The sequence below is a fragment of the Podarcis pityusensis genome (assembly GCF_964106645.2).
Source record: "Podarcis pityusensis genome assembly, chromosome: 5".
In the NCBI taxonomy this organism is placed as follows: Eukaryota; Metazoa; Chordata; class Lepidosauria; order Squamata; family Lacertidae; genus Podarcis; species Podarcis pityusensis.
The window spans coordinates 92,588,753-92,601,223 of NC_138032.1; the positions used below are offsets into that span (position 1 = coordinate 92,588,753).

The window sequence follows — 12,471 nt, forward strand, 5'->3', positions numbered from 1 at the left end:
TTAGTTTAGGGAACTGTTCTGTTATATGAAGTTGGGGGGGGGGAGCCTATTATAACTCTGTGGGCCCAGTGATCTCTCGAAGCAAGATCAAATATTCCCTCTCGATACTGCCATTCATTTGTACATCTGAAGCATACAATTTCTCCAAAAGGACCATATCCAGAGCCAAATGGACAAGAAAGAAATAAAAAAACCGGCACCTGGCTTATATGGGCAGGATTCTAGGCCTCACAGGGCATATTAAAATGCCTCATCTCAAAGGCTGTATTTAGAGCCAGACTGTGTTATTGCAAAGCGGTGCCTGAGTATCACATACAATCATAATGATTCGGGAGCAAGAGCAACTATACTATCAGATGTGTCTCAAATAAGAAACAAACTGTAAGCCAAAAAGGTTCCACAGTAGTTCCTTCTCCACCCTACCCCATCCACTACCCAAACAAAAGAAAATCTGAATGCAAAATATAAGCACTCTTACTTGGCAATTCTTAGCTTCCCAACTTCACCTCTTCCTGTAGCTTTAGTCCACTGTTGTGATAAGTATTTTGGAACCTATAATAAAAGGCAACAAAATAAAATAAAATCCAGTGAGTACAGAAAAGAAATAGGTACTTTTATTTTCTCTCTCTCTTCCCCCACTCTTTAAATCCTGAGACAGGAAGAACTACATATTTCAGGATGTAGAAGAAAGCAACACTAAATCAAAATATATTATAGCTTGCTTTCTTAAGCAGTAAAGAACAAAGAGAACATCAGCATTACAATAGAATCATATTCATGAATTTCAAACAATATAATTACAAATCAAACAAAGCACTGATCACAATTTGTAGCACTATTGTTTTAAAATGAATTACAAGAGGGAGAACAGGATATGCATCACCTTTACTTTTTATTAACATTATAATGATTGGCACACAAGTAGTAAGAGTTTTCAAACAGAATACATTTGTCTACAGACTACTAACACTGCAGAAATTAATAAAGGTTTTTTTAAATTAAATAAATCCCATCTTTGTATCTTTTCCCTGAAATTGATATAATATATTATTTTTCCATTATAATGCTATAGCATATTCCCACTACACTACCAAATTTGTTTAGAAACATGGGCTAAGTTCTGTTTTCCCAAGCCTGATCTTTTCTCTCTTCCCAACCATCACCCTAATTTACAAACCCAGTAAAAAAAGAAAAAGAACATTTAGGACCAAAGATTGATGATGGGAGAGCCATGAAGACAAAGGAAAGTGCAAGTGGTGAGAGAAAGACTGCCAGAGGAGGCTCTTCGAAAATTCAGCTAGGTTTGTTTTGTTGTCGTTGTTTTTCTTTGATGGGAGTATAGAAAGTTGGAAATTAAGTTTTTAAAAGGAGCAAACAGAGCAGTTTAGCACCCAAGTAATCAAAGTCCATAGCCAAGATTCTTCATAATCCAAAAAAGAAAGCAGAAGCACATGGGGAGAGTTGCTCTGGCCAGGTATGCTCCCTCCTATATTCATTCACTTTCTCTCTCTCTCTCTCTCTCTCTCTCTCTCTCTCTCTCACACACACACACACACACACACACTTTCCCCCTCCCCTTTAAATTCTCTCTCCCAGGAGCTTCCTAACAGAGCAGAAAAGCCTCATTGGCCATGCTCTCATTTCATTTCTCCCCCCTCCCCCACCTATTCCCATTTTTTTGTCCTCAGAAGAGGCTGAAAAGCCTTCTGCCATGCATGTGTGTGCACACTTTCTCCTACCCATCCAGTCTTCTCCTTCCCCCAACACAAAAAAGCAGACCCTCAAAAAGCAGTTCTATCAGGTGCTGTGGTGACGGATAAGGAGGGCAGGAAAACTAGTGGCAAGGAGGCCACGATAGCTCCCTTCCCCACTAATTCAAGCACCACACTTCAGTAAAAGAGAAAACTAACAGAACCTGGCTCCCATTGCCGAAATATGGCAGGGAGGTGAGTTCAGGCTCCCTTCTCCTTGCATAGAAATGAACAAAATCATACCCCTGCCCTCTTCATTTAGCAAAGCAAAATGTCAGTAACAGCATCCATGGTCAGAAAGCCTGCCACAGTCAGAAACACAAAGTGTTTCACGGCCAGAAAACACACCAGTGTTAAAAAGCACTGCCAGATCTACCTGTGTGTAGTCCACCACTGTTGCTCAGTCCGTGTATTGTCCCCACTACAATCTTTTTTGCCAGGGCCAGAATTTACTTATATTATTAAATTTACTAGCTGAAAGTGCCCAGCCTTACCAGGGAATGCTAAGATACCAAATAAAAGAGAGATTTTTAAACAGATAGTGCAATTTGTTAGTTTTAAGGCTGTCCATGTGCACATCAACCCCCGGGCATAGTGACCTGGGGAACACCTGACCCAGATACAGCCTCAAATCAATTTGGGAGTGTGGCTTATGTAGGGGTTTATAAAACCTATCTAGTCAGGAAAAGGGCCGGGCAAGCAAACGCTGCCTCTCCTTTCCTCTTTGTCTGACTACACTGCAGAGAGCAGGAGGCTTCAATTCTGCTGGTGCTGCTTTGTCAATGCATTCTTTGCAGAAAACATGCTGGTGAAACACTCCTGCAGCCAGGACTGCGCCCTTGGAGTGCGATTTCTACAAGCTGCTGCATATGGTTGTCTGCTATGCCAGGCCTGCCTGGCCTCCCCATTCTGCCATTCCTTCCACGCAGATATTAAAAGCTTCCCAATACTAGGCTGCCTTCAGATGTCTACAGAAGGTTGTATAATTGTTATCTCTTTCACATCTGATGGGAGGGTGTACCACAGAGTGGGCACCGCTACCAAGGACCTCTGCCTGGTTCCCTGCAACTTCACCTATCACAGTGAGGGCCCTCAGAACTGGGCCTCAGTGTCCAGGCTGAACAATGCGGGTGGAGACACTCCTTCAGATATACAGGTCCAAAGTCATTTGTGCTTGGAAGCATACTGGGAGTCAATGTAGATCTTTCAGGACCAGTGTTATATGGTCTCGGTGGCCACTCGTAGTCACCAATCTGGCAGTAGTCACATTCTGGATTAGTTGTAGCTTCCAAGTCACCTTCAAAGGTAGCCCCACGCAGAGCACACTGCAGTAATCCAAGCAGGAGATAACCAGAACATGCACCACTCTGGCAAAACAGTGTGCAGGCAGGTAGGGTCTCAGCTGGCATACCATATGGAGCTGGTAAATAACCACTCTGGACACAGAATTAACTTCTGCCTCCATGAACAGCTGTGAGTCTAAAATGACCCCAAGGCTGCACATCTTGTCCTTCAGAGGCACAGTTACCCATTCAAAACCCAGGAGTCCCCCACACCTGCTCGCCCCCTGTCCTCCAGAAACAGTATTTCTGTCTCGTTGGGATTCAACCTCAATCCATTAACCGCCATACATCCTTCAACTGCCTCCAGACACTCACAAAAGATGTTCAACACCTTCATTGATTCCAATTTAAACAACGGGTAGAGATGAGTATCATCCACATATTGGTGAACAACCAACCCAACCCCCCTGATGATTCCTCCCAACAGTTTCATATAGAGATTGAAAAGAATGGGGAGAGGACGGAGCCCTGAGGCACCCCACAAGGGCCCTGGCCCCGAAGGCACTGTGGACGATGAAGCATGTTTTTTCCTTGGTGCGTTGGGCACTGACAGTAGAGGGACACCCTCTGCCACCAGCACCCGGCGTGTGGAGGAACAAACTCCATCGGCCATGGCCCTCCAAGGTGCTGGGGTGAAACTGCCGCTGCTCCTGCCAAGTGAGCTGAGGTGGTTTCACCCTGGCACCTTGTGAAGCTGGGCCCAATGTAGCTTGTTCCTCCATCCGCTTTTCAACGTTGCAATGTATCGCTATATCAAGATGGTTGGCTGGTGATACATCACAATGTTGAAAAGCTGATATCATCCAGTCCTAGTGAGGTCCCTGCAGACTGGAGGCAGGCAACTGTTGCCCCCATCTTCAAAAGGGGAGAAAATGAAGACCCAGGTAACTACTGACTGGTGAGCTTGACACTGATACTAGGATAGACCCTAGAACAGATAATTCAACTGTTGGTCTGTGAGCCCTTAGAAAAGGATGCTGTGATTACTAAGAATCCAGTATGGGTTTCTCAAAAACATGTCATGCCAGTAGAATCTCATTTCTTTTTTGATACAGTTGCAAGCTTGGTGGATCAGGGGGATGCTGTGGATGTAGTATATCTTGTCTTCAGTAAGGCTTTTGACATTATATTATTACGAGGTAGGAGGTAGCTGATAAAATGTGGGCTAGACAAGGTAACTGTTAGGTGAATCTGTAGCTGGTTGACTGACTGAACCCAAAGAGTGCTCACTAATAGTTCCTCATCATCCTGGTAAAAATTGACAATACATCTCTATGAATGTATTGGATGATGGAACTAAGGGGATGCTCATCAGATTTGCAGATGAGACAAAACTGGGAGGGGCAGCTAATGGTTCAGAAGAGAGAACTGGGATTAAAGATGACCTTAAGAAGAAGAAGAAGAAGAAGAAGAAGAAGAGTTTGGATTTGATATCCCGCCTTTCACTCCCTTTAAGGAGTCTCAAAGCGGCTAACATTCTCCTTTCCCTTCCTCCCCCACAACAAACACTCTGTGAGGTGAGTGGGGTTAAGAGACTTCAAAGAAGTGTGACTAGCCCAAGGTCACCCAGCAGCTGCATGTGGAGGAGCGGAGACACAGTTCCCCAGATTACGAGACTACCGCTCTTAACCACTACACCACACTGGCTTTGAGAACAGATTTGAGAACTGGGCCCAAACAAATTTAATTTCAACAGGGACAAATGTCAGGTTCTACACCTACACAGGAATAATCAGCTGCACAAATATAAGATGGGGTTCACCTGGGTTGCAAGCAGTGCTTGTGAAAAGGATCTAGATGTCTTAGAATACCACAAGCTGAACATGAGTCAACACAACAGTGAGATGCAGCAAGAAAAAAAAGCTAACGATATTCTAGGCTGCATCAACAGAATAGTGTCCTGATGAAGTAACAGCACTGCTCTGTTTCACTTTGATCAGACCACAACTGTAATACTGTATCCAGTTCTGGGCACCACAGTTTAAGAAGTATATTGAAAAACTGGAACATGTGCAGAGGAGGATGCGCAAGACGATCAAGGGTCTGGAAACCAAGCCTTAAGAGCAGGGGTCCACAAACTAAGGTTCGCAGGCCAGATAAGGCCCGAGGGACTTGTTTATCCAGCCCGCGGCAATCCCCGCCACCTGCTGCCACCGCCCACTCTTACCGGCGCTGCGCTGCATGGCTGCCCACTTCCGGGTCGGAGAAGCACCAGAAATAGCTTGGGCGCATGTGCAAGCGTTATTTGTGCATGCGCAAGCGTTATTTCTGGTACACATCCGGGTCAGAGGAGGCCTGTGTACATGCACACAAGCTATTTCTGGTGCTCTTCCGACCCGGAAGTGCGCCGGAAATAGAGTGTGCACACATGTATGGGCATGTGCTACCCCGCCCTCCAGCCCTCCGCATGATCAGCATTGGAGACACCAGCCCGAGGCACAGTAAGCTTGCTGACCCCTGCTTAAGAGGAACAGTTGATGGAGTTGGGTATGTTTAGCTTGATGAAGAGGAGACTGAAAGGAGATGTGAGAGCCATCTTCAAATATCTAAAGGGCTGCCAAATGGAAGATGGAGTAAGCTTGTTTCCTCCTGCTCCAGAGGAGGGTAGGACTCGAACCACTGGCTTCAAGTTGGGACACTGAGGTCCAGCTCCGAGGGCCTTCTGGTGGTTCCCTCCCTCCGAGGAGTGAGGTTACAGGGAACCAGGCAGAGGGCCTTCTCAGTAGTGGCGCCCGCCCTGTGGAACGCCCTCCCATCAGACGTCAAGGAAATAGACAACTATATGACTTTTAGAAGACATCTGAAGGCAGCCCTGTTTAGGGAAGTTTTTTATGTTTGATATTTTATCATGTTTTTAATATTCTGTTGGGAGCCGCCCAAAGTGGCTGGGAAAACCCAGCCAGATGGGCGGGGTATAATTACAGTGGTACCTCGGGTTAAGTACTTAATTAGTTCCAGAGGTCCGTTCTTAACCTGAAACTGTTCTTAACCTGAAGCAGCACTTTAGCTAATGGGGCCTCCTGCTGCCGCCGGAGCACGATTTCTGTTCTCATCCTGAAGCAAAGTACTTAACCCGAGGTACTATTTCTGGGTTAGCGGAGTCTGTAACCTGAAGCGTATGTAACCCGAGGTACCACTGTATATCATTACTCCGACTAAACATCAGGAAGAGCTTTCTGACGCTAACTGGCTCCCTCGGGAGGTGGCGGGACTCTCTTCCCTTGGTGGGTTTTTAAGCTGAGGTTGGACGGCCACCTTTCATGGATGATGGGGGGGGTCTAGTTGAGACCCCCGAGTTGCAGGGGGTTGGGTTAGATGACCCCCGGGGTCCCTTCCAACTCTGCAATTCTATGAGGGGGTGGGGTCGTCAAACCCCCCCCCCCGGCCCCGTTGGTCAGAGCAGAGGGGGGGGGTCGTCGGCCTGAGGCCCCTGAGAAGGCCGGGGGGGGCCGAGGGCGCTTCAAACCGCCCAGTTTCCCGCTTCTGAGGGCGACCCTCTGAGGTGAATAACCTGGCGTCCGTATCAAGAGCCGGGGCTCACCTTGACGAGCCACATGCCCGTGTTCTGCTTGGCCCCGGCCAGGTCCAGCTCCCCCTTGTCGCTCATCGCGGCCTCGCAGCCAGAGCGCCGTGAGGGGAAACAGCAGGAACCGGCGGCGCACTCGCAGCTACGGAAGCCCGCAGAGGCCAAACGTCCTCGGGCCGGCGGCCGCTTCCCGACGCCCGCCCCCTTTCCGTGCACGCTGCGCGAACGCCTCGCCGGCCGAACGCGCGCGTCGACGTCACCCGAGGGGCGGGGACTGCCCCGCGTCAAGCTCCGCCTACTGGGGGGGAGAAGAATGGAAATGCAAATTGCATTGCGTTGTATTGCATTGTATATAAAAAAAAATAAAATAAAATAAAATAAAATAAAATAAAATAAAATAAAATAAAATAAAATAAAATAAAATAAAATATTGTTTTAGGGACTCTAAAGAAAACTGCTCTTCCTAGGAACGGAAAGGTGTTGCTGTCTTTGCAAACGGTACCCGCCTCTCGAGGAAACATGCAATAGCGATCGTTATTGATCCTGCTTGCAGAGCTCCACAAAGGTGGGGAAATAGCTCGCCCCCTCCTCTGCTGCCTAGCAACCGGGACCAGGTAGCGCCAGATATTTTTGGGCGCAGCTTTTCCTCATCCCTTGCAGATGGACGGACTGCGGCTCTTGGCTCTTCTCAGCCACAGCGGTGGCTGATGGTGGTCTGTGTAGGATCAAGGATGTAAAAAGCAGCCTCTCGCCTTCTTGCCTTTGGTGGTTGCTGCTAATGGGGCTGCACGCGGGTTTGTGAATCAAATGCCTTATGTTTCCAGTGCTCTCAGCAGACCCCAAGCAATGCCCGTGTACTGTTTCACTATTCAGAAGTGGGGAGCATGGAACAAATAATTCTCACGTGGAACACAACAGCTGAAAAATAGATGGCAAATTTGGAAGGGATTCAGATTCCAGAGTAATCTCATGATAATACAGTACAAATGCCAACTAGTTAAAAAAAACACACACATCCATTTCATTTAGCCACAAAGAGATTGACTGATCTACTAGATTTCATACAATGGATCTTGCAGCCCGAAGTGAGTTTTTGACTTCAGTTAAAATATATATTAGGAAATAAATGAATCTTAGATCTATAGATTTCACTGTTTATACCCACAGACACCCTTGTTCTTATTTATTTGTCTGCCAGGAAAACCTATGTACAGTATCTATCTGCTGCAGAGTTATGTGTGTGATTCTGGGCACTTTCTATAAGACATACATTGGAATGACTGATAATCTGATTAACAACAAACTCTAAACCTTCTCAGCATTCACTGGTGGTTAGGCTTGTTCATTTGAACCAAAAGGGTATATTCTGCTGGCCCCATAGTGTGGGACATTAGTGCAGTCAAGCCAACAATTCATGTTTTGCCAGATAGGCTGCAGGTTTCTCACATATCCAATTGCATTTGATTGATGACAAATTCATTTAAGTCACAACTGAAAGGCGCAACATTATTCTACAACTTCCCAAGTGAGCTCTCTCTAATCAGCTTTCAGGAATACCGTAATCACATTCCCCGCATTGAAGGAATGCCAATTAGTAGCCAAAGAGTAATTGAATTTTAAATTGGGATACCCAAAGCAGATTTTGCTAAACACCTGTAGAAATTAGTTCCTAGTTATCCAGTTTTTATGCATAACTAATGCCTTGGTACAAAAAAAAAATCCACTGTCTTTACAGATGATAAACTATTGTTGACAGCTATCAGGCATTTTATGCTTTAGCTCCCAACATGTAGGTTAGCTGGAAATGTTGATTGTTTATACACTGGATGGAAACCACTAGGCTATGAAACTCTTAACAAGGCTGGCATTTAATGTGATAGAAAAATATCCTCCACAAAATGATCCTATAAGCCCACTCCCTTAAACAAACAACAACCCAGAATTGTGCTACACTTAGAAAAATAGTAGAAGTGCAGGCTTTTATGTCTCCTGCAATGTTAATATAATTAAAAGAGTAGAGAAAATAGCAGCTTGATTTCTTTTAGGATAGGGAGGTATAAAGGCACTTCAAAGTTTATATTCATTCCTTTTGTAAAACACTTCACAGCATCCAAACATCTCCTCATACATTCAGAAGGATCAATCTCCCTATATAACGGGGTCACAAAGAGTCGGACATGACTAATCGACTAAACAACAAACCACTGCCAAATATGGCCAAAAACAAAGGTTGCAGAAAAACTTGAAAAAGGTATCACTGAATGCAGAGGCTGAGGCAAGGCAGTTCATCCTGCTAATGTATAATAAGTACAGCACAATAAACACCTGGGAGCAAAGCAATTTGCACACAGAGGTCTTTTCAGATCCCCTTGTCCAGTGACAACCCAAATGTTACCCCCAAAGATCAGGGCCTCCTTTAAGTAGCACCCAACAAGGAAATTCAGGCACCCCCTCCCAATGAACCAAATTTCAAAGCATTAATATTTAAAATATTGCTTTGAGTGTATCTGCCCGCTTTCGTGACTCCACTTGTCCCTATTGTTCTCTTCTTCAATGCTGATTCTGTAAGACACATTAGCAGAAGTCCCTGTGATTTTTAATTGCTTGCTGGAGAAACAAACAGCATTTGACCCATGCAGCCTGATGCATTAATAGCTCTCCAGATGCCTTCTGCTAGCGATATATTTCCCCCGCCACCCAATGGTTGCTAGGGAGACTATGCGCCCGTCTCATGCTGCTGACACCAAGCTTTGGCAGCCTTGACTGCTTTCTTCCCTTTGAGACCTACTGAAATCCTAGTCAATGCTTCAACAGTTTTCTACGGAGAACTTTGTTTGCATTCTGGTAGATTAATAAGCAGTGCTATTTTTCTAGAAAAAGAGGTGCCGCAACTCACCACAAACACCTTCCTTATTCTCTTATAATGGCAATAGTGCCCACCTAAGAGGTTCCGGAACCGAATTACGGCTGTGGGGAAAAAAGCCCTGTTAATAAGGAAGCAGACAGAGTAATGGAATTTCCAGAGTCGTAAACACATAAGGGGGGCGCGGGGGGCGCTGTGGGTAAAACCTCAGCGCCTAGGACTTGCCGATCGTATGGTCGGCGGTTCGAATCCCTGCGGCGGGGTGAGCTCCCGTCGTTCGGTCCCAGCTCATGCCCACCTAGCAGTTCGAAAGCACTCTTAAGTGCAAGTAGATAAATAGGTACCGCTTTATAGCGGTAAGGTAAACGGCGTTTCCGTGTGCTGCGCTGGCTCGCCAGAGCAGCTTCGTCACGCTGGCCACGTGACCCGGAAGTGTCTCCGGACAGCGCTGGCCCCCGGCCTCTTAAGTGAGATGGGCGCACAACCCTAGAGTCGGACACGACTGGCCCGTACAGGCAGGGGTACCTTTACCTTTTAAACACATAAGAGTCAAGCACCAAATGTTCTCATTGCTTAACAGTTTATTTATGAATGAGGGACAAGAGGAGACTGTGGTGTCTTTATGATATATGGTTTGTTTACACATATATACAACCTGAGCCTACTGTTGAGGGACTCACAGCATTAACACCCCAAGCAGGTCTTGCTTCTCCCACAGCCGCAGCCTTGGATTCCAACAGAAATCAGGCATGTCTCTTCTTCACAGATGTCATCCTGCAGCCTGCTTCTAGCTCCTAGCTGTCACACACCTCTTTTGCCCTTCTAACTGCCAGCCAGTTGGGCCCACCCATTTGCTCACTAGCACAGAGCCACTTCCTTTGCTACCTTTATGATCCATAATTAGGGATTGTCATGGACTGACGCAGGGGTCAGCAAACCTTCTCTGCAGGGGGCCGGTCCACTGTCCCTCAGACCTTGTGGAGGGCCAGACTATATTTTGAAAAAATAATAATGAACGAATTCCTATGCCCCACAAATAACCCAGAGATGCATTCTAAATAAAAGCACACATTCTACTCATGTAAAAAACACCAGGCAGGCCCCACAAATAACCCAGAGATGCATTTTAAATAAAAGGACACATTCTACTCATGTAAAAACACACTGATTCCCAGACCATCCGCGGGCCGGATTGAGAAGGCGATTGGGCCGGATCCGGCCCCCAGACCTTAGTTTGCCTACCCATGGACTGACAGGTGCAGAGGAGCGGTGGAAGGCACCAGCTGGGGAACCCCCAAGGAACTCCTGGGGGAAAACGGTTCAGAACCAGGGAATTGGTGGTGGTGGGACTAGGATGGATGGTCAGAGGGAGAAGAAGGAACAGAATGGGAAGAGGTGGTGTTGGAAGCTAAAGAGGCAACAGGGCTTCGTGAGCAGGAAGAGGCTGGGGCAGAGAGCAGTCTATGCTCAGAGGCAGAAGCAGAGGCTGGGGGGGGGGGAGGCAGAGATGAGGTAGGCTGCTGAAGAATTCTGGGAGTCTCCCTATCCTGGTCTCCCACAACTTGCAGATACATAAATGAAGAGAGCAGAGCAAAGTGAGACAAGACAAAGGAGCCTTGGGCTGCTGGGAAAGAACCTTAGAGGGAGAGGCCTTAGAGAGCAGTGGGAAAGCAGTCCTCACAACTGCTTCATTAGGGCAAGAGCTGCTGGGAAGGGCTGCTGTGACCACTAGGGCTGAGCTGTTTTGTTTCTTTGATTAAAGAGTTGACTTCACTGACATCAGGTGCTTTATTGTCTTATTCCTGACCTACAAGTGATTCCAGCTCCTGCCGGGAGGGACGTGGGTGGCGCTGTGGTCTAAACCACTGAGCCTCTTGGGCTTGCTGATCAGAAAGTCGGTGGTTTGAATCCCCATGACAGGGTGAGCTCCCGTTGTTCAGTCCCAGCTCCTGCCGACCTAGCAGTTCGAAAGCACGCCAGTGCAAGTAGATAAATAGTTACTGCTACAGCGGGAAGGTAAACAGCGTTTCCGTGCGCTCTGGCTTACGTCACAGTGTCCCGTTGCACCAGAAGCGGTTTAGTCATGCAAGCTACATGACCCTGTGGACAAACGCTGGCTCCCTCAGTCTGAAAGCAAGATGACCACTGCAACCCAATAGTCTCCTTTGACTGGACTTAACTGTCCAGGAGTCCTTTACCTTTACCTCAATAAGAAGCTGGCCTGGCTATTCCAGTAATTGAATTCTTGCCAGATCCAGAAATTAGCAGGGGACTCGGGTATACAGTACAGTGGTACCTCGAGTTAAGAACTTAATTCGTTCCGGAGATCTGTTCTTAACCTGAAACTGTTCTTAACCTGAAGCACCACTTAAGCTAACGGGGCCTCCCGCTGCCACCGCGCCGCTGATGCGCAATTTCTGTTTTCATCCTGAAGCAAAGTTCTTAACCCGAGGTACTATTTCTGGGTTAGCGGAATCTGTAACCTGAAGAGTCTGTAACCCGAGGTACCACTGTATAGCCTAAATGCCCCCCCCCCACCTCGCCCACCAAATTCACAATATTTCACCCCACATTTTGTCAGGGCCCATGTATCTTGCTGCTTGGAGGAAAGCAATGTTCACCTCACAGCTAGTGTTTCTATTGTTCTGAGGATGTTGTGTTGAACAACATGGCTTGTCTCACAGACAGCTGTTGAATGGCATCCAAGTCCTTACTAATCATGACTGACACAAGTCTCATGTGAGCAGGAGAGGAGGGAGGCCAAGAGGCAAAGTTGAGTCCAGCTAGTGAAGAGACATGCGTCTTCCTCTCCTGATGCAACAACTTCCCTTCCATGCCGATTTCCCAGAACCAGGGGAGGCATGAAGAGGGCAGTGGAGAAGTAGCTTCACACGGGTGTAGTCTCAGATTGCTTGGGGACAAACCAGGAGAATAGGGGACTTAAGGCAGCTGTGGGGAGGCAGGGACCTTCACTCTCAGCAGCTGCTT

General features: G+C 46.9%; 1 protein-coding gene across 1 annotated transcript in view; it reads right to left on the bottom strand.

Annotated features, from left to right (window-relative positions):
- Window positions 1-6,821, bottom strand: part of GTF2F2 (general transcription factor IIF subunit 2) — a 68,005-nt gene extending 61,184 nt beyond the window's left edge. The window contains exons 1-2 of the mRNA XM_081005737.1: window positions 6,636-6,821; window positions 479-552 (exon numbers count right to left, since the gene is read on the bottom strand). Coding sequence (XP_080861863.1) covers window positions 479-552; window positions 6,636-6,701 — 140 coding nt within the window. The 5' untranslated portion in view covers window positions 6,702-6,821. The remainder of the gene's footprint in view (window positions 1-478; window positions 553-6,635) is intronic.
- Window positions 6,822-12,471: the final 5,650 nt, after the last annotated feature.